The sequence below is a fragment of the Numida meleagris genome, chromosome 1 (genome assembly GCF_002078875.1).
Source record: "Numida meleagris isolate 19003 breed g44 Domestic line chromosome 1, NumMel1.0, whole genome shotgun sequence".
NCBI lineage: Eukaryota > Metazoa > Chordata > Aves > Galliformes > Numididae > Numida > Numida meleagris.
Window position 1 is genome coordinate 193681120 of NC_034409.1, and position 23976 is coordinate 193705095.

General features: G+C 49.6%; 1 protein-coding gene across 2 annotated transcripts in view; it reads right to left on the reverse strand.

Annotated features, from left to right (window-relative positions):
- RAB6A (RAB6A, member RAS oncogene family) overlaps positions 1956-23976 on the reverse strand; it is a 56078-nt gene continuing 34057 nt past the window's right edge. Inside the window, exons 2-8 of one of the 2 annotated variants that reach the window (XM_021384128.1) lie at positions 22520-22578; positions 18691-18744; positions 17143-17248; positions 15192-15303; positions 14116-14209; positions 3450-3516; positions 1956-2274 (exon numbers count right to left, since the gene is read on the reverse strand). In XM_021384128.1, coding sequence (XP_021239803.1) covers positions 2210-2274; positions 3450-3516; positions 14116-14209; positions 15192-15303; positions 17143-17248; positions 18691-18744; positions 22520-22578 — 557 coding nt within the window. In that variant the 3' untranslated portion in view covers positions 1956-2209. Of the gene's footprint in view, positions 2275-3449; positions 3517-14115; positions 14210-15191; positions 15304-17142; positions 17249-17315; positions 17422-18690; positions 18745-22519; positions 22579-23976 lie in introns of both variants that reach the window. The other variant, XM_021384127.1, reaches the window with a different exon arrangement.

A 23976-nucleotide genomic window follows, 5' to 3' on the forward strand; every position in this document is an offset into this window, starting at 1 on the left:
AACCCAAAAAGCAAAGGGGAACCCAAAAAGCAAAGGGGAAACCCAAAAAGCAAAGGGGAACCCAAAAAGCAAAGGGAAACCCAAAAAGTGCGTGCCGGTAGGGAACAGGGAAACGATGGCCAACGTGGACTGCGTGAAAACCAAAAGGAAGAAGGCAAAAAAAAAAAGCCAACGAAGAAATGACCGAAGAGGCAAGATGGATCTTTCCTGCACAGTTCGGACCAGTACAATACAGGGAAAGCAGCCAGGTTTCCTTCCCCTCAGGAGCTTCTTTTAAAGGAAGAATGATCCTTTGTCACATATCATCGATGTTTATTTCAAGACATGCCACGTCAAGAAAAAAAAAAAAAAAAGAAAGAAAAAGAAAAAAACCCAACCCAAAAAACAACTCGCCTTTGATATTGCATTATAAAAGCACTTGACATCTCATTCTGCTTTTGAAGTTATTGTTGTGCAGAGTTGCTAGAGACCCAGGGCAGGGCACGAGCCTGGCACCGGCGTGGGAATGAAGAACCCCAGGACGTTGTGCCCATCTCCTGGTGCACGGGGTGGTGAGGACGATTCCCTCCTGTCCCTTTTTGGGCAGAGGAGAACCGAGAGGAGCCTGGACGCGTGCCTGCAGCTGCTGGTCAGCAGCAATCGCACCGCAGGCTCAAGAACCCCTTCCTGCACTGTTATCTCAGCCTTCTTCGCCCAGCAAACAATGTATTTACAGTTGTGTTTATTAACTGACACAGCAACTTCACAATGACTAGGAAAAGATTACAAGGGTGCACTTCTAGTGTGTTCCGTCCGCGTTTCTCGGGTAGCTACATCTCGCGACATCAGCGAAGCTCTAAACAGACCCCTCCGCCAAAAAAAAAAAAGAAACAACAGCAAAAAACTCACCAAAATGACCGAAAATAGTACAAAAAAAGAAAAATGAAGCAAGAGAAATAAATATCAAAGAGGAACGGTTCATCGGAAGCCTAGTTCAATAGGAAACGAAGGGACTCGTGTTGAACCAACCTATACAGCTCTAGCGAAAAACGAAACTAATCCGACTTGGAAGATCCAACGTAAAAAAAAAAAAAAAAAAAAAGCAGCAAAAGAACATGCTATAAAATAAAGGCATCCGTCTGCTTCACCAGAAGTTGGCTTCCATCCTACCCAACTCCCTGCCCGGACCCCCCCCGGGGCCTCGCCGCGGTACGGCCGTGCCCACCGCCCGCTCTCCAGGCCCTGGATGGGGACCCGCTGCTTCTCCTCTTTCCCCCCCCCCCCCCCCGCCCCGACTCACACGTCCCCATCAGCTCAGGCAGCTTTCCGCTTCGCTCCCCGGCTCCTTTCCAATTTCCCCCTTTCCCATCGCACAAGAAGCGCGACGCTTTCTCCTCCGTCCAGCCCCGCCGCGACACCCCCCGGCCTCTCAACGCAGCCACGATTTCACTTCTTCTCGTTCTACGGAAAACAACGCTCATCCCGCTCATCTCGCCCTCCGAAAACACCTCTCCTCGTTCCCTGTGTTTCGCTGACGCGCACTCAACCCCTTCCCAACCCCAAATCCTTCCCGAGCCGCTCACAGCCCACCCCAAAAAAGACCCCGCGCTTCTCAGGACGCCTCCAAGCCCTACTGAGGTTGGGTCCCAAGAACGTGGGGTTTGGGAAACCATCCTGGCTACCTCTTGTTCCAAGCACGGGAGCTCGGCTTTGGCCGCCGGCTGCGTTACTGTTGGGTCGGGGCAGCGCTGGAGCCGGCTCCCCTGCTGTGGCAGGGCCTCTCATCTAAGTCCAATCCAAAACTTTACTCGGGTTCCATCGTTTCAAAGTGCAGTATCGTTAACATATTTTAAAAAAAAAAAAAAAAAAAAAAAAAAAAAAAAAAAAAAAAAAAAAATTACTTTAATTTTTTTTTTTTTTTTTTTTTTTTTTTTTTTTTTTAAAGTCGTAACTAGAATACGCTGGAATATTTTGGCTTTTTTTTTTTTTTTTATCTTATAAATAATGAAGACACCGACATTTTCTTTGTGTGTGTGTGTGTGTGTGTGTGTGTGTGTGTGTGTGCTTGTGAAGCTAATAAGATCATCTCCACGAGACAGCCAGCGATGATGAACTGCAATACGTTATTACTGAAAGGGGAAGGTTCAAGCCAATATTCACACCGCAGTCAATGAAGAGTAAAGGGAGGGGAAGCAGTGATGTTCTGGAGAAGGTTAGAAGCCACGCGGTATTAGCAGGAGCAGCCTCCTTCACTGACAGGCTGCTCTTGAGGCTTTTCCAGTTTGATGTCAATCACTGGGAGCGAGGAGTTAAGGCCAACAGACGGGGCACAGCTCAGCCTGGCCTCGTCATACCCGCGCTGTGCACACGGAAGAGCCCTGGGGAAGGAAAGCTGAGATGCTGTTTCTCAGCAGCCCTCCCTGTCCTGGCCATGCTGCCACACTGCTGCCACCCATGCAGAGCAGGAGGTCCACCAGGCCTGCTGGCATGCCAAGCCCCTGTGCTGACAGCTCGTGGCAGCAGGAGCTCCTGCACTAACCCCAAACACCCGCGCTACGCCTCCAGTGTTCCTCTTATCAGCCAGCATAGAGGAGGATGGATGGGTCAGGTCGGGCAGCTGCTGCTTCCACCTCATCTCCTTGGGGGTTCAAGTTGCTCTTTACAGAGATGAGGAGGAAAAAAAAAAAAAAAAGGGAAATAGAAGAGCAAGGATTCATTTCAAGCATCTGTTTGGCTGATTTGGATCTGTCTGTGTATTTAAGAGCGCTCTGTCACTTGGTGCGAGCAGTTTAAAACCCTTGAACCCTCCATGTTCCATGAAAGAGCCTCTGGAAAATCCCCCACCATTAATCCCAGCAGAGCTGAGTTGTGTTCAGTTCAGTTCCTACTATCTGCAGGCTGCAGGAAGTCAAATTCAAAGTGCCCTTATTACTCTCCCCTTTAGTAACTGGTGATGAAAATCCCCCATAGTGAAACCCTGGGTGCTTGCGTATCCTACCACCACCCTCTCGTTAAGGAAGATGGCTGCTCATTAACCTTTGGTGACCTGCTGAAGGAGGTCAACCCCAAGTGTTATCACGCAGAGCTTGTGCCTCAGCACAGCCCCCAGGCCCTCTGTACCTCTCTGCTCTACGATGCTTCACAGGAGGTGTAGCTTCAGCCCTAAGTTTGCCCAGAGAGGTCTGAGGTTAAGGACCAGGACCACCACTACGGCTACAGGATCCGTCCTTGGAGATTCCTCTGCTTGCCCAAGCAGGGTTCCTCCCCAGCACTCCAACCTCAGCCACGACTTGCTTCCATTCCCCTCTCAGGACTCCTGCTGGGATGTCCTTAAGCTGACCAAGGGCTGCAGGACAGACCCCACCCCCTCCTCCTCCTCCACCCCTTTGTTATTCAGGACCTGCGTTCTCCTCCTCGCCCACGGTAACTGGCAGCGCCCTGCCACCACCGCGCCGCCGCATAAAGGATACTGTCTTCTCTACTTTTGTCTTGTGTGCTTTCCATTCCAGGCAAGGCGGCTGCCACGCGTCGGAAAAGCTGCAAAAAAAAAAAAAAAGAAAAAGAAAAAAAATAGAAAAGAACAGGGAACAGATCAAAACAATCGTACTTCAAAGAGCGCGCCCCGGTTCGATGCAGCTCAAACAATGATTCAATAGATCCTTCCGTACTATTTACACGGCTCGCACCAAAAAGCCTGACACCAAATATAACCTTTATTCCGAAGAACCCGCAAACCATGGGGGTTTTTTGTGGTTGTTGTTGTTGTTGTTACTGAAGATAAAATGTGACTGGCTTCAGGCAGCAAACCTTCTGTCACCTTCTCTGCTCCGGTTGGAATCCGGGATTTCCATCTTCAGTTTGTCGCTCCCGGACCCCAGCAGCTTCCCCACACCGAGTGGAGACTTGGCTCCAAGACCATGGGTCAGAACAGAGCATGCACGTAATGAAAGCCCCCAATCGTCTTCCAGCCCTCACCCACCTGCAGCTCCAACACCCCAGCACCCAAACACTGGATCTTTCTTTCAGGAAGGTGCCCGGTTTTGTGCTGAGCACTCTCAACTTTTGGTATCCGCTTCAGTATTACCCCATGCCCAACCCATGCTTGGGTAGCATTCAGCTGCCTCCATGCTGAGCCTGCAGGCCCCAGTGGGTCTAGCTCCTAGCTCTCCACGGCCTGCAGGCTGGAAGTTAAGGCTGAACAGCACTGATTCCCCCTCCTAACCTCCCAGCTTTGCCCCTGCTTTCTTGTACAGTAAGGCTCAGGCCTGACGGAACAGCTCCCCTGCTGCTCATCGAGGTTAGCAAATGGTTGCCTAATGGGTTCTTAGCTACAGAGAACAGCCCTGGCACAGCTCTGACTCCGTGCTGATGTGCTCAGCACAAACCCGCCCTTACAAAAAAGCACAGAACCAAGCTGGCATCACAGAATCACAAAGGAACCCTTACAGGCCGTGCGGTCCCACTCCCTGCAATGAGCAGGGACGCCCACAGCTCAGTGCATCACCTCCACACACATGGAATTCATGGTTTCATACCATCCCAGACACCACTGCCACCATGCATTGCTTGCCTGTATGTGATCAGCCATTCAGGACACCCAATATTTCCAAGCGCCTGGCAGCTCTGCCATTGGTGTGCTACACCCTCCCCACCAACGGCCACGCAGCACCCCCGGGACGCTCGGTGCAAGCCTGACATCAGCCTCCATGCCTTCAATGGACACGATGACGTTATCTCAGCCCTCTCCCCCAAGGACACAAAGCTACACCCCTTACTCCCAGCGACCCACTTTCCACAGAGAACTGAGCCAGATACTCTGCTTATAGAATCATAGGATGGCTTGGGTTGGAAGGGACCCCGAGGATCATCAAGTTCCAACCTCACTCCATCCCAGGCAAGGCCACCAACCTCCACACCTGGTACCAGACCAGGTTGCCCAGGGCCCCATCCAACCTGCTCTTGTGAATGCAGAGGCCTGAAAAGCCTTGCAGATCAGTGCTTTTTGGCAAGTTTGGTCCTGAGGGTCCAAATGACGCTGGGAAGACGTGAAGACAACCTTTATGGCTTGGCAAAGATTGCCCAAGTTAGCAGGAGCAAGCCCCCGGATTTAGCGAGTTCAGGCAAATTCTCATAGGCCAATGATGAAGTAATAAAGACAGGGTCAAAAATTCCAGATGCTAAACCGTGCTGCCCCAAAAACGAGTCAGACACGAGCACCCAGCCTTGAAAGTATGAGCCAAAGGAGAAGGATGACACTGCGGACTTTGGAGCAATCTCCCATCACATCCTCATGGTCAGTGTTATTTTGCCTTGCCGTTCCACTCAGACAGTGGGCAGAGAACAGCCTGAAAGCTTCAGTGCTACGTTGGAACCCATACGTGCTCTGAGATCTCAGTGCTCTCTTCGCCTTTAGTAGAATCACAGGGGGAGGTGCAGAGTGGATTTGGGGGAAATTCTCCAAAAAGCAGTAATGCACTGGCACAGGCTGCCAAGGGAGGGGCGGGGGGGGAGTCCCCATCCCTGGAGGTGTTCCAGCACCGTGGGGATGTGGCACTGAGGGATGTGGTCAGTGAGCACGGTGGGGTGGGCTGGGATTTGATGTAACGATCTTAGTGGTCTTTTCCAAGCGGAATGATTCCATAGTTCTGTCCCTAAAACGACTTCAATTCTCCAAATGTTCAATATGCAGTAATCCCAACTCCATTAAAATGAAAAGGCTTACTGGGCAGCCACCAAGCTGCACTGCAGAGCACACAACCACCAGCCACAGCCCCATCTGGAGAAGCACACTGCTATGCTGCTCTAAAGCACTCTTCGCAGCTCTGCAAGGAAGCTCATAAACCTGCTGCCCCCCCAACACACAGCAGCAGGAAGCTCTGTGGGACCCATAGAGATCATTGAGCCCAACCCCAGCCCCACACAGCACCCCCAAACCCCAACCCTACGTCCAAGCCATGCCCCAGCGCTCCCTGAGCTCCCCACTGCCCACCGCCCCGGGGGAGCCTGTTCCAGCTGCGAATGAGAACGTAACTGATCTCTGCTCCACGGATTTCTTAGACAACAAGCACTGAAGAATCACTGGATGAAAGTGGAAGGATGGATAAACCCTAGTTAACACCTGGCCCCGTGATGGAAGGAGCATGGGTACAAAAACCCGTGCTATCCCTCCATAAGCATCTTCTTCAGAGCCCTGTTTAAAGGGGACCCTCTCTCGTGGAAATCTTCACTTTGAACCCAATATATCCAACGTTGACATCCAAGATATTTTTGAGACTAACTAGAATAGAGAAACAGAAATGTAGAAACCTGAAGTCCTGACGCCTATACATACCAACAAAGCCTTTTCATCTACGCCTGGCTCCTCGCATCAGGTAAACCACTCCTGGATTTCCTTCTCTAGCACTTACGTTCTCTTGAAACAGTTCAGGGTGCGTTACTCATGGGTTTGTGAAGGGCAGGTCCTGCTTGACCAATCTGATCTCCTTCTGTGATCGAGTGACCCGTCTGGTGGATGAGGGAAAGGCTGTTGATGTGGTCTACCTAGACTTCAGCAAAGCCTTTGACACTGTCTCCCACTGTATTCTCCTGGAGAAATTGGCAGCCCGTGGCTTGGACAGGTACACTCTGTGCTGGGTAAGGAGCTGGCTGGAGGGCCGGGCCCAGAGAGTGGTGGTGAATGGAGTGAAATCCAGCTGGCGACCACTCACGAGCGGTGTTCCACAGGGGTCGGTGCTGGGGCCTGTCCTCTTCAATATCTTTATTGATGACCTGGATGAGGGCATTGAGAGCACCCTCAGGAAGTTTGCAGACCACACCAAGCTGGCAGGAAGTGTCCAGCTGCCTGGGGGTAGCGAGGCCCTGCAGAGGGATCTGGACAGGCTGAACACTGGGCTTGAAGCCAATGGGATGGAGCTCAACATGACCCAGTGTCAGGTCCTGCACTTTGGCCACAACAACCCCAGGCAACACTACAGGCTTGGGGCAGGGTGGCTTGAAGAAAGTGTGGAAGAAACGGACCTGGGGGTGTTGGAGAACACTCAGCTGAGCATGAGCCAGCAGTGTGCCCAGGTGGCCAAGAAGGCCAATGGCATCCTGGCTTGGATCAGAAATAGTGTTGCCAGTAGGAGTAGGGAAGTCATTCTCCCTCTGTACTCAGCACTGGTGAGCCCCACCTCGAGCACTGTGTCCAGTTTTGGGCCCCTCACTGCAAGAAAGACATTGAGGCCCTGGAGCGTGTTCAGAGGAGGGCGACGAAGCTGGGGAGGGGTCTGGAGCACAGGGCTGATGAGGAGCGGCTGAGGGAGCTGGGGTTGTTCAGTCTGGAGAAGAGGAGGCTCAGGGGAGACCTCATGGCTCTCTATAACTACCTGAAGGGAGGTTGCAGTGAGCTGGGGGTCGGCCTCTTCTCTCTTGTCACTACTGACAGGACCAGGGGGAATGGCCTCAAGCTGCGCCAGGGGAGATTCTGGCTGGACATTAGGAAACACTACTTTCCTGAAAGAGTGGTCAGGCGCTGGAATGGACTGCCCAGGGAGGTGGTGGAGTCACCGTCCCTGGAGGTGTTCAAGAAACATTTAGATATAGCGTTGACAGACATGGTTTAGTGGGGTTATTGGTGGTAGGTGGATGGTTGGACTACGTGATCTTGTAGCTCTTTTCCAACCTAGCTCATTCTATGATTCTATGATACTCGTATCCAGAGCAGAGCAAACATCCCCTGGAAAGCAGGGTTTGTCACAGGTAACAAATGGGTTCTTGAAAAGATGAACCAACCCATGGCTTGGAACACCCCACATTGCCTTCCTCGTTCCCTCCAGCTGTTACTGCTCAGCACGGCACCACACTGAACCCTAACCCTACTGACCCCTAACCCTAACCACCTTGGGGTCAGCTGGCCTGGCCCTGTCCCCCCCCAGCTCCTTGCACCCCTCTGGCAGGGCACGAGGAGCACCAAGTCCTCAGCTCCACGTGGAAACAACATTATTCTCACCCTAAATCCGAAACGCAGCACCATTGCAGCGACAAAGGAGAAAATCAGCTCCATCCCACTCAAAATCAGGCCACATACAGGGCTTTGTTGTTCCTACACTGCAGAAGAATTCTGACCCACTTCTCGGCGCTGAGGGTTTAGGGGGGAAAAACTCCCTCCCATGGTTTTAAGGATGGGTATGTAAGCTTGGATCAAACTGAGCAGGCTGTGCCTAAATAAGGATGCTCACTCAACATCTCTGCCCTGAGGGAAGGAAGGAAATGCTCCATCCCACGGACCCCTTGGCTGATGTCACGTGCTTGGAGATCCGAGCTGGAAACAGCGCTGCAGGAAAAAAAAATGCTTTCATTCACTGTTATTTTAATTTCCCCTTTTATGATATGTATCGCCAAATACTGCCCATCAGGGAGGCGGTTTAGGGAGGGAAGGATGTGGGGGGGTGTCTGAAAAATAAGTCAGATGATGGGAACCAACTGGAATTGCTGCTTTTCCACCAAGCTGCTGACAGAAGGGCTCAGTGTTTAAAATACAGCCAGCCTTGCTCTATATTAAGATCAGGAATAATACCGATGCCTCTCGCTGTATTTCCCCCTTAAATTATTTGTCTAAAAAGAGAAATCTGGCAACTAGGAAAATCAGCTTTCTTATTAACCTTCTGCTTATCAGCCACAGCGTATGGGAACAAATCCAATTAGCGGAACTTTAGAAAGCTGCCTTCTATTTGGAGACCTCACTCCTTCCCAGTGCCTCCAGGACCCATGCCAGCACTTACCTCACTGTGACATGTCACAGGCACATACATATAAATACGTGTAAGCATGCACTATCACACAGATATGCATTTTTCTATGTGTATAGGCACATACACACACGGAACGCGTGGCTGGGTGAGCACTCTGGCCTTTCTTCCAAGGCTGGAGGAAAAGGCAGCCATCTGAAAAACGAAATCACACCAAGCCTGCCTTCCAGCATCCGAGGAGGGCTCCTCGTGGGGCCGTGCTCCTTCAGCAAGTGCCGTGAGAAAGCCAGCCAGCCAAGCAGCACGCTCAGCCCGCGGCTCTCGGGCAGCACAGCGTGCCAGGTGCTGCTGGACGAGGACGTCTTCGGGGCTCTCCCTCCCCTCTGTTTCCACGAGGCAGCAGAATGAACCCTGACATATTCTGGGCACGGAGTCCGCCGGCGAATACGATTCCCTGAACTACAGGCTGCCGGGAGAGAGCATGAATCTGGAAGTCTTTTAAAGCTCATTCAGAGCTGACAAATCAAATGAATCGGGGAGGGAGTCTGTGCGTTAACTGAAGCAAGGCATCTACTTCCCTCCTCAGCCTTACGGCTCTCCTGGCGATCACTCTTAGCTGAAGCTCAGATCCAGAAGCCAAATTTTTTCCCCTCTATTGCATCAATTTAACGCTGGGACGACGCTATCGCCATTTTCACTCCGTACATCATCTGCTCCTTTTTCCTTCAGCACCCGCTCCCCAAAGCCAGAAGGAACAATACATACACAGGTCCGTGGTGCCCTGGCTGCACATTAAGAGGCCCAGCAGTACAGGAAAGCTGGACATCACAATGCGGTCTGACAGAAGAGACGAGGCTTCCCCCAGCAGCTCATCACATCAGTCCTCGGGGAAATGAAACCCCAGAGAAGTCACAAAATGAAAGCCTGCAGCCTCCAGGTTTCAGGCTGAACAACGCCCTGCGTACTTCTCTCTGCGATGCCCACATGCAGACCTACCTCTGCTCCTGCAAACAGAGCCCCAGGGGAATCATCCCGCGGGGGAAGGGCTGAAAGGGGCTGGCAGCTCTATGTTCCCCTCTGTTTCTTTGCTGGTAGGAAGGCCCTGCCATTGAAATCCACGTTGTTTGAAGTGTGGTGCAAGCCACATAGGCTTCCTGGCTTTGTAGGCTTGTTGCAGTGAGCACAAAGCTGGAGGACAGTGCCCTTTGCTCTTCTCAGCGCTGCCTTCCAGCAGAGAAGGATGAGCAAGAAGCAAAAAGCAATGCCTGAGGTCAGAAGTTCCCTGGTCTCCCACTGGGGGGTAGCAAACAAGAGCTGCAGCCAAGGAGGTGAGAAAAAAAAAACATCTCAGCCATTCTTCTCCCCAAGCAGGACAAGAAATGAACCTTAGTCCATCTCCTCCGTGGGGGAATATTGGTACCAAAGCCTTGCGGGCAGCATCCCTGAGAGCAACAGAGCACCAGGATGCAGCAGCAGTGAGATGTGGTTGGGATGAGGGCAGGAAGCTGCCTGCTGCCCCACGGCATCCCCGCACCTCCCCACCTCTGCATGGAAGCTGCTGCAGGCCTAGGAGAGGCAAAGGTGGAGCTGGAAACACGACATGGTTGTCCAGCGCTGCAAACAAACAAACCCTAACGTGAAAGGGATGAAAATTCAAAGGAGCAAATGATGGAGGAACAGGAATTCAGCTCCACTCCCGGCCTCTTCCTGTGCCAGCTGTAACTGTGAGCCAGGCACGTGGTTTAGTTCCAGGAGACAGATGTTGTGCTGGGAAGAGAGGGCACTGGGAAACAACAGCATCTTGCTGGGGTTTGCGGGCTGCCAGGTGAAGCACTGACAACCCAAGATGTGTCAGTACTTACAGGAGAGAGCTTCCAGTGGAAGGAAAAAACAGTTCCTGCCCCCTGATGGACACATCTCAGCCCCGGGGAGCACGAAAGCTGAATGATCAGTGCTAAATCCTAACCTGCAACCCAGGGCATAAACCACTCGCTCATCACCAGCTTCACCTTGACATGAATAGTTGGTATCTGGCACGAGGTGATGGTCACTGTCACATGAACGGGCTTCGTTATAGTTAAATGTAGAGTCTATCTAAAATAATTTAAATTAAAAATCCTGTATGAAAATGAATTTGGGCGGTAACCATTCTTCAGAAACAGAATACATTATGGCTAGACACCGTAATGTCATGGGAAGGTCAAATTGGCACTCGGCTCATTAAAGACAGCCTTTATAGAGGGCTGTGGGAAGGGCATCCATTCTGCAGTGGCATCCATAAGCTCCCCAGCTTCGTTGGGAAATAATCTGTTGACCCGTTAATAAAACAATGTCATATTATTCAACAGAGAAGCCACAAAGAAAATAAAGAATTGGATGACAATGCAGTGGCATGTAACAGCCCCAGGATTTTGGGGTTGGTGTTACTGAAGAACAAGGATTGTGTCTCTGAACACCCAATTTTCAATTTAATACAGAAGGAATGAGCCCACAGGTTACCTACCACTACTTTTTTTTTTTTCCTTGGAGCTGAATTATCATACCTTTCTTCTTACAGAAGCCTTACAGCATGTAACGTGGCAATTAAAATTAGAGGCATAATTTGTCTAGACCTCCATTATACAACGAAGAAGCTTCCCTAGGGAGCGTGCAAGCGAGGCTACCGCTTCAGAAATGGCTTTCTGCTCTGACAGCCTCATTAGTACAATCCCTGAACGGCTTCGGCATAAAAACACAAGAAGGCAAAAGTTTGCTCCTTCATCGTGCATTAAATGCAGCCACCATCTGTAACGATGGCTGCGGCAGCTTTACGAAGCACATTTTATTGTGCCATGATACCTCGTGCCAGGGTGGACTATAGGAGTACCATGCAAGACCTGTCCTGCTCAATATCTTTATTGATGACCTGGATGAGGGCACTGTGTGCACCCTCAGTATGTTTGCAGATGACACCGTGATGGGGGGAAGTGTTCATCTGCCTGGGGGTAGCAAGGCCCTGCAGAGGGATCTGGACAGGCTGAACACTGGGCTTGAAGCCAACGGGATGGAGCTCGACATGACCCAGTGCTGGGTCCTGCACTTTGGCCACAGCAACCTGAGGCAACACTACAGGCTCGGGGCAGGATGGCTGGAAGACTGCGTGGAAGAAATGGACCTGGGGGTGTTGGTGAACACTCAGCTGAGCATGAGCCAGCAGTGTGCCCAGGTGGCCAAGAAGGCCAATGGCATCCTGGCTTGGATCAGAAATAGTGTTGCCAGTAGGAGTAGGGAAGTCATTGTCCCTCTCTACTCAGCCCTGGTGAGGCCGCACCTCAGTGCTAAGCTCAGTGTTGGGCCCCTCGCTGCAAGAAAGACATTGAGGCCCTGGAGTGTGTCCAGAGAAGGGCAGCAAAGCTGGTGAGGGGTCTGCAGCACAGTGCTATGGGGAGCGCTGAGGGAGCTGGGGTTGCTCAGTCTGGAGAAGAGAAGGCTCAGGGGAGACCTCATGGCTCTCTATAACTACCTGAAGGGAGGTGGTAGTGAGCTGGGGGTTGGCCTCTGCTCCCACGTAACTAGTGACAGGATGAGAGGGTATGGCCTCAAGTTGCTCCAGGGGAGATTCAGGCTGGATGCTGTGAAAAACTTCTCTGAAAGTGTGGCCAGGCAGTGGAACAGGCTGCCCAGGGAGGTGCAGGAGCCACCATCCCTGGAAGCGTTCAAGAACGTGTAGATGTACCGAGGGACGTGGTTTAGTGGGAAACACTGGTGACGGGTGGACGGTTGGACTGGATGATCTTGGAGGTCCTTTCCAACTGTGGTGATTCTGTGATTCTATGATTTTCCTCCAGATGCCTCAGATCAGCAGCCCACCCAGCACTGACCGGCCCCCACAGCCCCCAGCTGCAATCCAGGCTCAGACACAGCCATCTGGAAACGTGTCAGCCACGAGAATAGGGAGCACAGCCACATCATCATCATCATTCCTCTCAGAGAGGCAGCTGCTCTCCAATGCACCCCCCCCCCCCCCCATTCTGTGGACAATATTAAGGATGCCAGCACCAAATCCAAGCCTTAATTACAAGGCAGCCTCTGTGTTGCAGCATGATAATTGGCGGACGCGGGAACTGAACACTTTCCTGCTTGCTAACGCACAGAAATGCAGCACTGAGATAACACATCTAATTATTCCACTGCATAGGGAATAATTTTGCTGCTAATATACAAGGTCAAGGGACGCTGCAACAACAGACCCTTCAGTCCTGTCTATAAGGAACACCCAAAGTAATTTATAGTCCTGTTCCTGGCGACTCCTTACAAAACTCTGTGCACAAACTGCTGGTGTAGCTGAGCATATAAAACGAGGTCTCTTCCAACCCAACTCGTTCTACAATTCTAATATATATATATTGTCACAAATATGTGCATGCATACACGCGTGCACGTGATTGCTCTACGGAGGCACCCAAGAATGAAGGTCCCCTCCATCCTGCAGTGCTAATGTCTTCCTGCTGTAACACTCCTTAGTGGTCAGGACTCCGTATGAGGTACCATGGGATCAATGAAAACACAACGTCCCATTACGCACAGAGTCAGTACGGATGCCCAGCTCTGGCTCTTAATTCATGAGCTCCTACGAAGCATATCTGCACAGGTAACAAGCCCAGACAAAATTTCTTTCATGCACACACCAGGTCAGTTCTGTAGTGTTCATGGCTTTCACCAGTTCACTGTTTGCCAAGCGGTTTCTCTCCATTAACGCAAGCGATAAAACTTCACCTAGCAGCTCAGAATGTCAAGAGCTGCAGCCCATCTCAAGCATCAAATCTAATTTTATGGCAGTTGCATCAGCCCAGGAGACATTTCCCTGCTTTCCCCAGTTCAAAGGCAACTCATTATCTAACGAAAACTAACAGCTTGGGCTATCCAAGAACATCTGCTTGCACTTTCTATACCTTCCAACAAAGGAGAGAAAGCAGTTTACGCTGTCTCACTGGACAGCAGAAGCATTTTGCCCAACCACATTCACATTCCTGGACTGGTTTGCCCACATTTGTCCGCTGCTCAGGTTCAGAAACACTCACACCTGTGTTCCCAACATTGTGGCTCACCCCTTAATCCCTTCAACCTAAACACCCAATCTGGATCATGAGCATTCTGGGAAGGTAGGTAGGAAGATCTGTGGGTCCAAAATCACAATTCCTCCTTTCTAAGTGGAAAAACGTTCCGAGTCACTTGCTGCAAGGTCAGGGATGTTTCCGAACCTCAGCCAACAACTTAACTCCACCTCTTAGTTTTTGCATATGGACTACAAACGTCCCTGTGACCCCCTACACAAAGACTTCCTGATGCCTAGGAGCAGATCTTACTGTCACCAAGGTGCACCACCAGCAGCAGTCTAAGGCCTGGATGCAGCCAAGGCATTACTCACCTGTTTTACATTGTATCCCGCTTTTGCACTAGTTTCAATGAACATTACATTCAGCTCTTTGGCTTTTCTTTCTCCTTCCTCAATGGACACTTGTCTGGGGAAGATAATACAGAATTAGGAGACAAAAAACAAACAGATGGACACCTTGAAAATTAGCACAGTTGTCTTTAACCCAAGGAGATGACTCCTATACTGAAGTCTCAAAGCATTTAATGGCTTTCCCTGCATACAGCTGCCACAGATCAAGCATAGTTGTGTACCACGATAACCACAACGGCACACCTGGCTCCAAAGCAAAGCAGCTGAATGAGACTCCCTCAAGTCCCTGCCCAGGAAGCTGTGCTTTTATGCTTGAAGAAGTAGCAACTGAAAGATTTTAATACCCGCTAACAACCATCAGCTTGCAGACTAGAGAATTGCTTAGCGAAGGACCAAGCGTAACCACCTCGTACCAAATGGCTTCTGCTGTCTGCCCCCCATCTAGGTATCCCACCCACCAAGCAGTCTGCTACAGCTGAAACTGGAGAGGACGTTGGTTCAAGAGCTTCCAAATAAAAATCGCGAGGCATCTCACGTCCTGTCCCTGCGAGAGACAGAACAATTCTTAATGGGATGTCAGAAATCTCAAGGAAGGGGCACGAGGGATGCTACTATGAGAAAACAGGGCTCTCCCATCAGATACAGAACACTTCCACGTCACGCTTTTGCTTTGCATTTTTATGACTTTTTATCCCGTGTTAGCAACATCATAAACCCAGAATAAGAGTACGCACAGCAAAAGCTGAAGCTGCGTACCTGCTCGTAACAAGAAGTTTGCCAACTTGTGCAAACGCCTTGCAGAGTTCTAAAGGGGAGGATGACTTGCACCCAATCATTTGCATCCCAGCCATCGGATTGAGTATTTGTGCCATAAACCCGGGCTTGCCCAAATGAGGGAAGTTCAAAAACCAAGACCTCTCCAGACATAGCCCCCTCCAGCATTTTAGAAGGAAATGCAGATGTTCCTTTTAAAACGGCCTTGGAGAAAAGAGCATCAACCCAAGAAAAGCACCTAGAGTTGAGCTGTTCCTCCGTACCTCTTATCTGCTAGATCTGTTTTATTTCCCACCAGCATAATGATGACATCGCTGCCCCGTTCCGTTCGGACATCGTCAATCCATTTTGTTGTTTGCTGGAACGAGTTGACATCTAACAGAAAACAGTGGAGAGGATTATCACCGCAGAGGTTCGGCACGGATCACTAACACAGCTGGAGGCCTCAAACAGAAGCTTCTTATTTCCAGAATTGGACTAACAGGGTGATGAAGAACCAGCAAGCGAAACCCCAAATGCCCCACACTGAAGTGCATGAAAGCTTCAGCACTAACTTCACCTGGGCTGGTACTTCACTCCCTGCCTTGGAATTCACCTCCAGATTAAGAATTTGGTTTCGACAGCGTCCAAAATGAGAAGACTGATCTCTCTTTTAGAGACCAGTTCCCATTTTGTTGAGTGGAACAAAAATTTAAGTGTGGGGAGTGGGGATCATCGTGGCATCGCCCATCGTTCCGCACTGCTCATCTACTGCAGGGGGGTCCTACAGCTTCCGTGCTTCTCAGGAGTACTCTGAGCTCTGGATTTTGCACAGCTTAAGCCCTTTTTACTCGCTAGGTTTGGGATTTTCCCGAGGAAATATCAGGGCTATAGGAACACCAGCAACTCCTTTATTGCTGAAGGGTTCCCCGCAGCTCCCTGACCATTTGCATGGAACGAGAAATACGTATGTCATGTATCCACAGGTGTTTTTTCTTAACGTGATGCCCTCAAAAGCTGGAATATAAGGAATTTAGGAAGCTACCCCGACCTCTTGGTGGGAAAGCTGCATCCCATATGGAGCAGGGAGCTGCACAGGAGCTGCCCTGGAGCTCTGCCTTTAGCAGAGAGCCGAGCAGTTGCCTCAGTAGATTTTGGTACTCAGCAAATGGGGCTCTGCTGCAGTTCTCGACAGTCATTGATTTTTTTTTTTTTTAATGGCTTCTACTGCATAGTAATATATTGTATGCCAGTCAGACAAGGCTTGATCACTTGCCAGTATCTTAATTTGTCTCTCTACTACGCAGTAATATTGAATTTGCGAGGTCGGTAGAAGAATAATTCAAGGTTCACGGGTAACCTGTAATTTTAGCTCAAATGAAAGTGCTATTTATAACAATTAAAGATTTCACAGGTAGGTTCCTTATTCCTGCTGTAATCTCCTAGCGTTTATAAAGCAAAGGACAAGCTCTTTAGAATTTGTATCGATTTAGGCCATTGCTCTCCGTCAATTCTGCCCTAGAACTGACCATGCCTGAAGGTTTAGTTCTTCCCAACCAAAATTCTGCTCTCGGAAAACAGGGAACGCTGCGAGTTAGGGCCCTCTGGAACGAGGGGAGGGACAGGAGGAGAAGAGTTGAAAAAAAGCACTAAGGTTTTAGTTCACAAAAAATGTACGTACCTTAGTAGGAAATGAAAGAGCAGTTGTTAAAGGGTAAGGGCGTAGTGGTAAGTGGCATATATATTGCAAAACGTGAACGTGACCCATTCAAATGAGAATGTGATGTTAATGCAGTTCCCCCCAGCCCATGCCCAAACCTCGGTGGTGGTGGGAGGGCAAATGGAGTGAAGCAAGCTACGGCTATCAGTGCAAAGTCTCATTGGAGAATTCAGCTATCTATGAGCATGATTCAGGTGTTTGAGGCCCGAAGTCATCGGTGATACCATGATCAAAAAGCAGATGGAGGAGGGTAAAGTGCAACAAGACCAGCCAGGACTCGAGACTTCAGGAAATGGGATAGGAAGGGGTTACAGAATGATGGAGTTGATCAGACAGTCGATACATTGCAATAGCAGTGATCAGGTGGCTCGCTTAAAACTCGACGACGGTAAAAGAAAACGATTTTTTCCCATGCCAGAATGAAGAACAAGCACGTGACCGTGATAGGACATGCAAAGCTAGGCTAAAGGATGAAAGGGGCAGAGTATTAGAAATGCAGAATTCCCCCCACTCACTTGTGATATCATAAACAACAACTGCAACAGTGGAGTCACGAATGTAGCTAGGAATCAAGCTCCTGAACCGTTCTTGACCTGCTGTGTCCCATAATTGCAACCGTACCTAACAAAATCAGTCAAACAAGCAAGAAAAATAAGAAAAAAGGTCAAACCCAGTGCAATATACCTACTTGTGATATCGTAAACTACTACAGCAGCAGCAGAGTCACGGATGTAACTGGGAATGAGGCTACGGAAACGTTCCTGACCCGCAGTATCCCACAGCTGCAACCTGATCTGTGGGTGGGAGAAAATTAAAAAAGCCAAACTGCCACTAAAAATAAAAAAAAAAGAGTAAATGATTTTCACTTTTTGAAAAAGCTGAACAAAAATATAAACTCATGCAGGAGGTGACTGGGGACTGGGAGCAGCAGCAAACTGTCCTCTCTCCTTTACAGCAATCTCTCCCAAGCACCTGTAGTAGCCACGCTGGTGTGTGTGCACCTATCTCAGCCCTGTCTGCTGTCTTTTCTGTTCAAAAATGCAGCGAGGAGACCAGAGCAAATCTCACCTGCTCACACTCTGCTGCTATCCTCCCTCAGGGCTGGGGCACGTGCCCTCCAGCAGCCCAAAGGAGGGTTGCTGCTGGAAGAATTAGGCCACACTTCTAAGGGAAGAACCTCCAGCTGCTGTCAAAGCACTGGAGAAGCTACTGGTGTGAATGTTTCAGGAGGGATAAAATGCTGGTCGTTACTGTATCAGTGTTTAAGCCTTAGCCACGCTTTAAAACACCATGCACACGGATGAGGTTTAATGTCTCTTACCATCGAGGCTCTGAAAGGAAAGGCAGGATGTACTGAAAGCAACGTGTATGGAAAGATGTGCAAGGGCCAGTTTTGCTATGGAAAGAATATCTCACCCCTCAAGCGCTTCTAATGCAATCACATTTAGTGTGGGTTTCTACAATACCATGCTTATGCAGCACGGAACAACCTGCTCCTGCAAACAGCTCAAAGGCTGAACTTCTTCACGAAGAATCTGAGCTAATTTTAAACCACAGGCTTGCTTCCACAGAGCAGTGATTTCATCTCAGGAACCAGAGCTGCACCAAGCTAAGCAACCAGCACCACGTGTGGGTTCCTGCTGGAGGTAACACTGAGCTAGCTGGCAGGTTGTGGGGAGCTAGCTAAGAACTGGCAACATTTGGCAATCTGTATTTTATCCCTCAGAAATGGAATGGGTTAACTATGACCCCCTTCCCCAAACTCCCACCCTTATGCACCCTACTCTCTAACTATCCCTCCAAGCTTTCTCCAATAAAGATGCCAACACAGCACCTTCTGCCACTCACTAAACGGCCCTCGGGAGCCAAATGGTGATTGCCCACTTCCCCAAATAGAGAAGGGAGCTGTCCCCATAGCACTTGTCAGTCTGGAAGCAGCTGGGAGATGAGGGGCTCGGTCTGGACTTCCAAGTGATCCCCGAACTGCGCGCTGCACCGTTACAGCAGATGCTGATCCTTGTTCCTACTGTACAGAGAGAAGTGCCAGCAAAAATCTTACTCACTGTTCGATCCTCCAAATACATGGTTTTCGATAAGAAGTCAATGCCAATTGTTGCCTGCAGGAAAAGAAAGAATAAAGAACACCTCAAATAAAACACTCAAACAACTGTAGTGACTGTCAGGGTTAACGTTACTGCCACAACTGTAAGGGATCTGCAAGAAAAATACATTGGGTTTTCTTACTTTCAGGAGGAAGCACTGCATGCAGAGAAATTCAGGAAGAAGTTCCCTGAATATAACCCATAACCAGCACAGTATCTTAAAGCTCAGAAAGTTGTTAACCTCCACCTCAGTTTATACTCACTGACAACCCATCAAGTCATACAGGTATCAGCAAGGACTTCTGTGCACGGAGGGCCACAACCTACGTTAGCATCCATCAGCGGAACCACAGATCTTCACTTTGAGCCCTTTTCATTAAGGCTAGGGTGGACAGCTTCACTTCTGCTGCAGCACGGGTGCACACGCATGCACACACCCCAGCAATCACTGAGGTTCAGCTAATGCCAAAGCTCAGTGCAGCACGACTGCATCCCAGTTGCTCGACACTAGTGGGAGCTTTGTGCAGAATATCCTTATGTGTTCAAGGAAAGAGGAAAGCACTGAGTGTGACCAAGAACTGCTTCTGAAAGACCTTCCCCCCGTTTCTCAGGGCTGCATTGAGGGAGTGAATCCGAGCCCTAAGAGTTTGGTTGCACTGGGGACACAGTCAAGCCAACCCACTGAGGATATGGGGCTGCTGGGGTTCAGCAGGATGCTGAGCACCTCAAGCAGCTGCACCCTCAGCAGAGCCTGGGTGATGATCCAAATAAATGGGTGCTAAGGAGGAAGCTAATGGGGCAAAGAGGCGTGCTGCTTCTTCCCTGCTCTCCCTTGCTGAAGCAGGTAATTCTAGTGGGGAGTGTTCTACTGTAATGATGGACATTGTGAGATTTCCATTATGCCCTCACTAATAATTAATTCCTTGTGCTCTGCCAGATATTTCAGGTGGTAAGAACGGAGAATAGAGCCAGCCAGCCTGCCTGAGAGCAATATATGAAAACCAGCTGCAAATTATGAAAAAAAAAACAGATCTGAATTTCCATTTGCAGCTACATATTACCCATCAGAAAGCAAGCTTTCCTAGCTGGATCAGGAGAGCAGTTTTGAAGAACCAGAGATGCATACACAAGGGATAAAAACTGGTGGGTCCCAACACGGCCACCCAGTGATTTTCACCTGTCATCACGGACTGGGACATCACCCATGTGGAGATGTTTTATTGAAAGATGGGTATGAGAAACCATCAGAACCCGATGTGACAACGTGCTTCCCTCCTGCCTTCATTTTCTATTGTTTGGGTAAAAAGCAGCTCTCTGAAGATCGCCCCAAAGATGCTCCTGCTTCCTCTTGCGTCTGTTTGATTCACCTGTGCAGAAGAAAAGCTACGCAAGCCCTAAGATCTTACCCCAGATATGCTCAGGATCCCATTCTGGATGACAAGCTCTCGGCTCCTCTGAGCTCTCAGACCTGGAGCATCAGCTGCACAGCCTGAGACCTGCCCAGCTCCTCAGCAGGAGCCCTGGAGCTCCCAACACGGGAGGTGCAGCACAAAGGCCAGGCACAAAACCTGGTTTAGATCTTGGCAACGAAAACGTTTAAGAATGACACATCGTAACTTACAGCCCAGTGTGCTTGTCCACCTGCACTGTCCTGACCCCATCACAAGGATACAGAGAAGCAGCAGCAGCAGATGGCGAGGAAGGGATTCAAGCACTCTGTATCCCAGACTTTTAACTAAAATAAGTAAGCTAAAAACAGCCATTTTGTCACACTTCTGACAAAAAGGAGGAGGAAAGCTCGGGGAATCTTCGCAGATCAGCTGTACGGAACTCAACGCCATCCTCCCTTCTCTTCCTCCAAGAGGCAGAAGCTGAAGGGAAGCGTGGCTTGTCATTTTCCTCTTGCATAACGCACAGAGCCTCCCTGTTTGCCAGCGCTGCTCCTTCATAATGCATCGCACTCAGTGCCACAGAACAAGGAAAACCTCTCCCAGCATATCCACGGAGAGGAATCACTGCTGGTTGAAAGAGACAGCGCTGTCTTATTCCAGGTGCTTGGGTTTGACACGGTGCAGCGGGTTCTCGGTTCGTTCACAAACGCAGCTTTCATGAAAGCAGCTCTTTAATAAGCTATGGGCAAGAGCTGAATTCCTCTTATCAAGCAGCAAGCAAAAAAAAAAAAAAAAAAAAAAAGGAATGTACAGCACAGATTCTCCTAAACCGCACCTTTCTATTTTTACCAGCTGAACACGACAAGCCTTGTTCAAATGATAGGTTGTGGCAGCTCTCAGAAAACAGGCATTCAAAATTCATCTGAAATGGCCAGAAAGAGCAAATCGTTCAGCAGCTGAGCTCCAGCTGCAGCTAACCACGCACACGCTTTGACACGCGTTGTCACGCAACGTACTCGGCTTTGAGAGGTCTCCATCAGACCCTGGGAATGAAGGAAGGTATATTCTGGCTTGACATTAAGTGTCAGGTGATTTTTGTTTGATTTGGGCCAAATTACTTCAATTCTTAGGACTAATTCCCTCTTCCGGCCGGGTCAAAATAGGGCACGTCTCCTTGTGTTTCAGTAAGATGGAGGTCTCTGGGTGAATGACACCATAGCAAGAACATTAACACACAAAACAAGCACGCATCAGTGACAGCTGCATTGAAACCAGCTTCTGAACCCTTAAGATTTCTTACTGGTTTAAGTCCCACTCATTCATTTGGTACGTAACGTTAGACCAGCTTCCCACTGAGATTCCTACGTTATCAGAAAGCACAGAGGGCCGAACCTCCTCAAAAAGAACTAGGATGCAGGCTCTGCAGAGAAAAGGAGCAGACCTGAAAGAAAAACACTGTGGGGGGGAAAAAAAAAAAATAATAATAATAAAAGCAGATTAAATAAAAGGACGGCATTCCCATGTCCGTGTAATTACAGTGGGTAGGGTTGGAAAGGATGTTTGCTCCCTTGGGAGCAATGATGTGTACTCTTAGCCCTCCTCCACCACAGAAGCTTTTGCTTCTCCTGTCGTTATGGGAGAACTTGCATCTCACTGTGCCCAACTTGCCGAGCAGCAGCAACGAGGAATCGCAGCGATGCGGAGTCGCTGATGAGGCAGGAAGGGAATCATTAACGGGGAGAGAGATTTAATCAAGAGATACTTGGATAGACACTAAGTAACAGAAGAATCACAGCTTTTTTTGTGTGTTTTTTTTTTTTCCCCATTACCTTCTCCTCCCACCTCCCTAAGCAACCCTTCACATTTGTCAGGGAGCAGATTTTCTCTCGTGAAGCAAGTTCTGGCTTGGAGAAGGCCCGCTTTCATTTCTGAAACTAAATTCCTTTTGTAGCTTGCCACCTTCTCAGGCTCACCCTGAAACGTGGGAGTGGATAACAACGACCGGTCCCCTGGCATTTAGAAAGCCTGCATAGCATCCTATAGCACTCGGAGCCTACAGTTCAGCTTTCTGCCTCTTCTTTTTTCAGACTACCTGCTCCGTTTTCCACGAGATCTGCAATGGCCTTGTAGCAAATGGTGAAAAACCTGGCAGGCTTACAGCTGCTGTCACTTATGTGCTCCTAAGAGGTCTGTCCTTTGGAACCACAGCTCATCCTGCTGCGAGCGGCAGATAAGCTATTTCAGCAGACTTAGGCTGAAATGCCATTCTGAAAGGTTATTAAAATAGAAAGCTTCAAGATGGAACAGCTAAGAATGTGGTCTGTGTACTATATGCAACCCAATGGATTCTGCCTGCAACGAAGAGGCCTTAGAGAAGACAACAAGAGGGATTAATTTACCTGGTAGGTGTTGTCGAAGCTGTCATACATGAACCTGGTGATCAAGGAAGTCTTCCCCACTACAAGGAGACAAAAAAGAGAACACAGATTCAAGGAACCATTTCAATGCAGGTTTTAAGCAAGCGTAACACGACGAGACAAGCCTGAAGAGCATCACTGCTGAGACGTTTGCCACCTGCAACCCTCAGCACTCCATCAGCTCACCCTTTCTTTGACAGTGCACTCACTGCAGCTTTCTGCACAGGCAGGATCACACGCCGTTGCAATGCCATTCCTGCTGGGACCTCAGGGCCAGTGGATCCAGCAGTGGCAGCTGGGAGCCAAACACCCAGGCACGGCAAGTGCTGCAGGTGCTGTGGCAAATTGTGTCCAGCTTCTCATTTCATAAGCAGGATCCACACAAGCCGTGGATATGGAACCTATAAAGCTGTGGATACGGTGCCTACGCTCTAGGAACCAAGATCCAGCCAGGTGTCAGACTGCCTTGAAGCTCTTGTCACTTGCTTTTTAAGAAAAATGAGATTATATTTCCAAACAATCGTCGGCACAACACAGCCGAGCTTGGACAGAGCCTAACTCGTACCCAATGGAGAACTCCTTCCTGCTCAATGCCACCTTCACCTGCGGGGACCTGCAAGACAGGCAGCAACTGGAACACCTGAAGCTGCCTTGGTTCGGTGTTGAAATCCCTTTAAGTGGAGGTAGATCCCTTAGGAAAGAGCTGGATTTACTCCAGAATCAGTTGCCTCCAGCTGTTTGCTTCACCTCCGTGCAGCTGCAATTTGCCATCTCCCAGTGCAGGCACGGAGCACTGCAACAACTGGAACCCAGCACAGCCCCTGAGAGAAGACTCCCATGTCGCAATTTGAATTCTGAGGTGGATTCTTAACATATTTCCCCCCACGGACACGACCAGGCTTCCCACAAAGCTGAAAACTGCCTTCGTAGAGACAGAGCAGACATGCCCTTGGATCAGTAATTTTTCGGAAGCAACGCATCTCGGATGAGAGGAATCTTCAGCTCATCATTCAGCTCTGTCCTGGGGCACCAGGGGCGTCCAACAGAAGCACAAGGTGCTGCAGGACCAGCAAGCTGATGAGAAAGGCCAATGGGATGGGCTGCAGTACATCCCATAAACGTTCCTATTTAAGTAACTGCTTTGGCCAGCATTTGGATGGAGCTCCTTAACGCCCTTCAGCCCCGTGATGTCTCTGCCCAAACACACAGGGCTTCTCCTTACACAGCACGTCAGCAGGCACCAGACCACACCAGGACGAAGGGCAGCTGCTTACAGGTTTAATTCCACCGTGATTACCGAACAGTCACCAAAAATATAAAAAAACACCCGGCTTAACATCTCCTGGCGGAAGTGAAAGCTCACAATTCCCACTGTATTCATAATTAAAAGGGAAGGGGAAGGGAATGGGGATGGGGAAGGGGAAAGTGGAAGGGGAAAG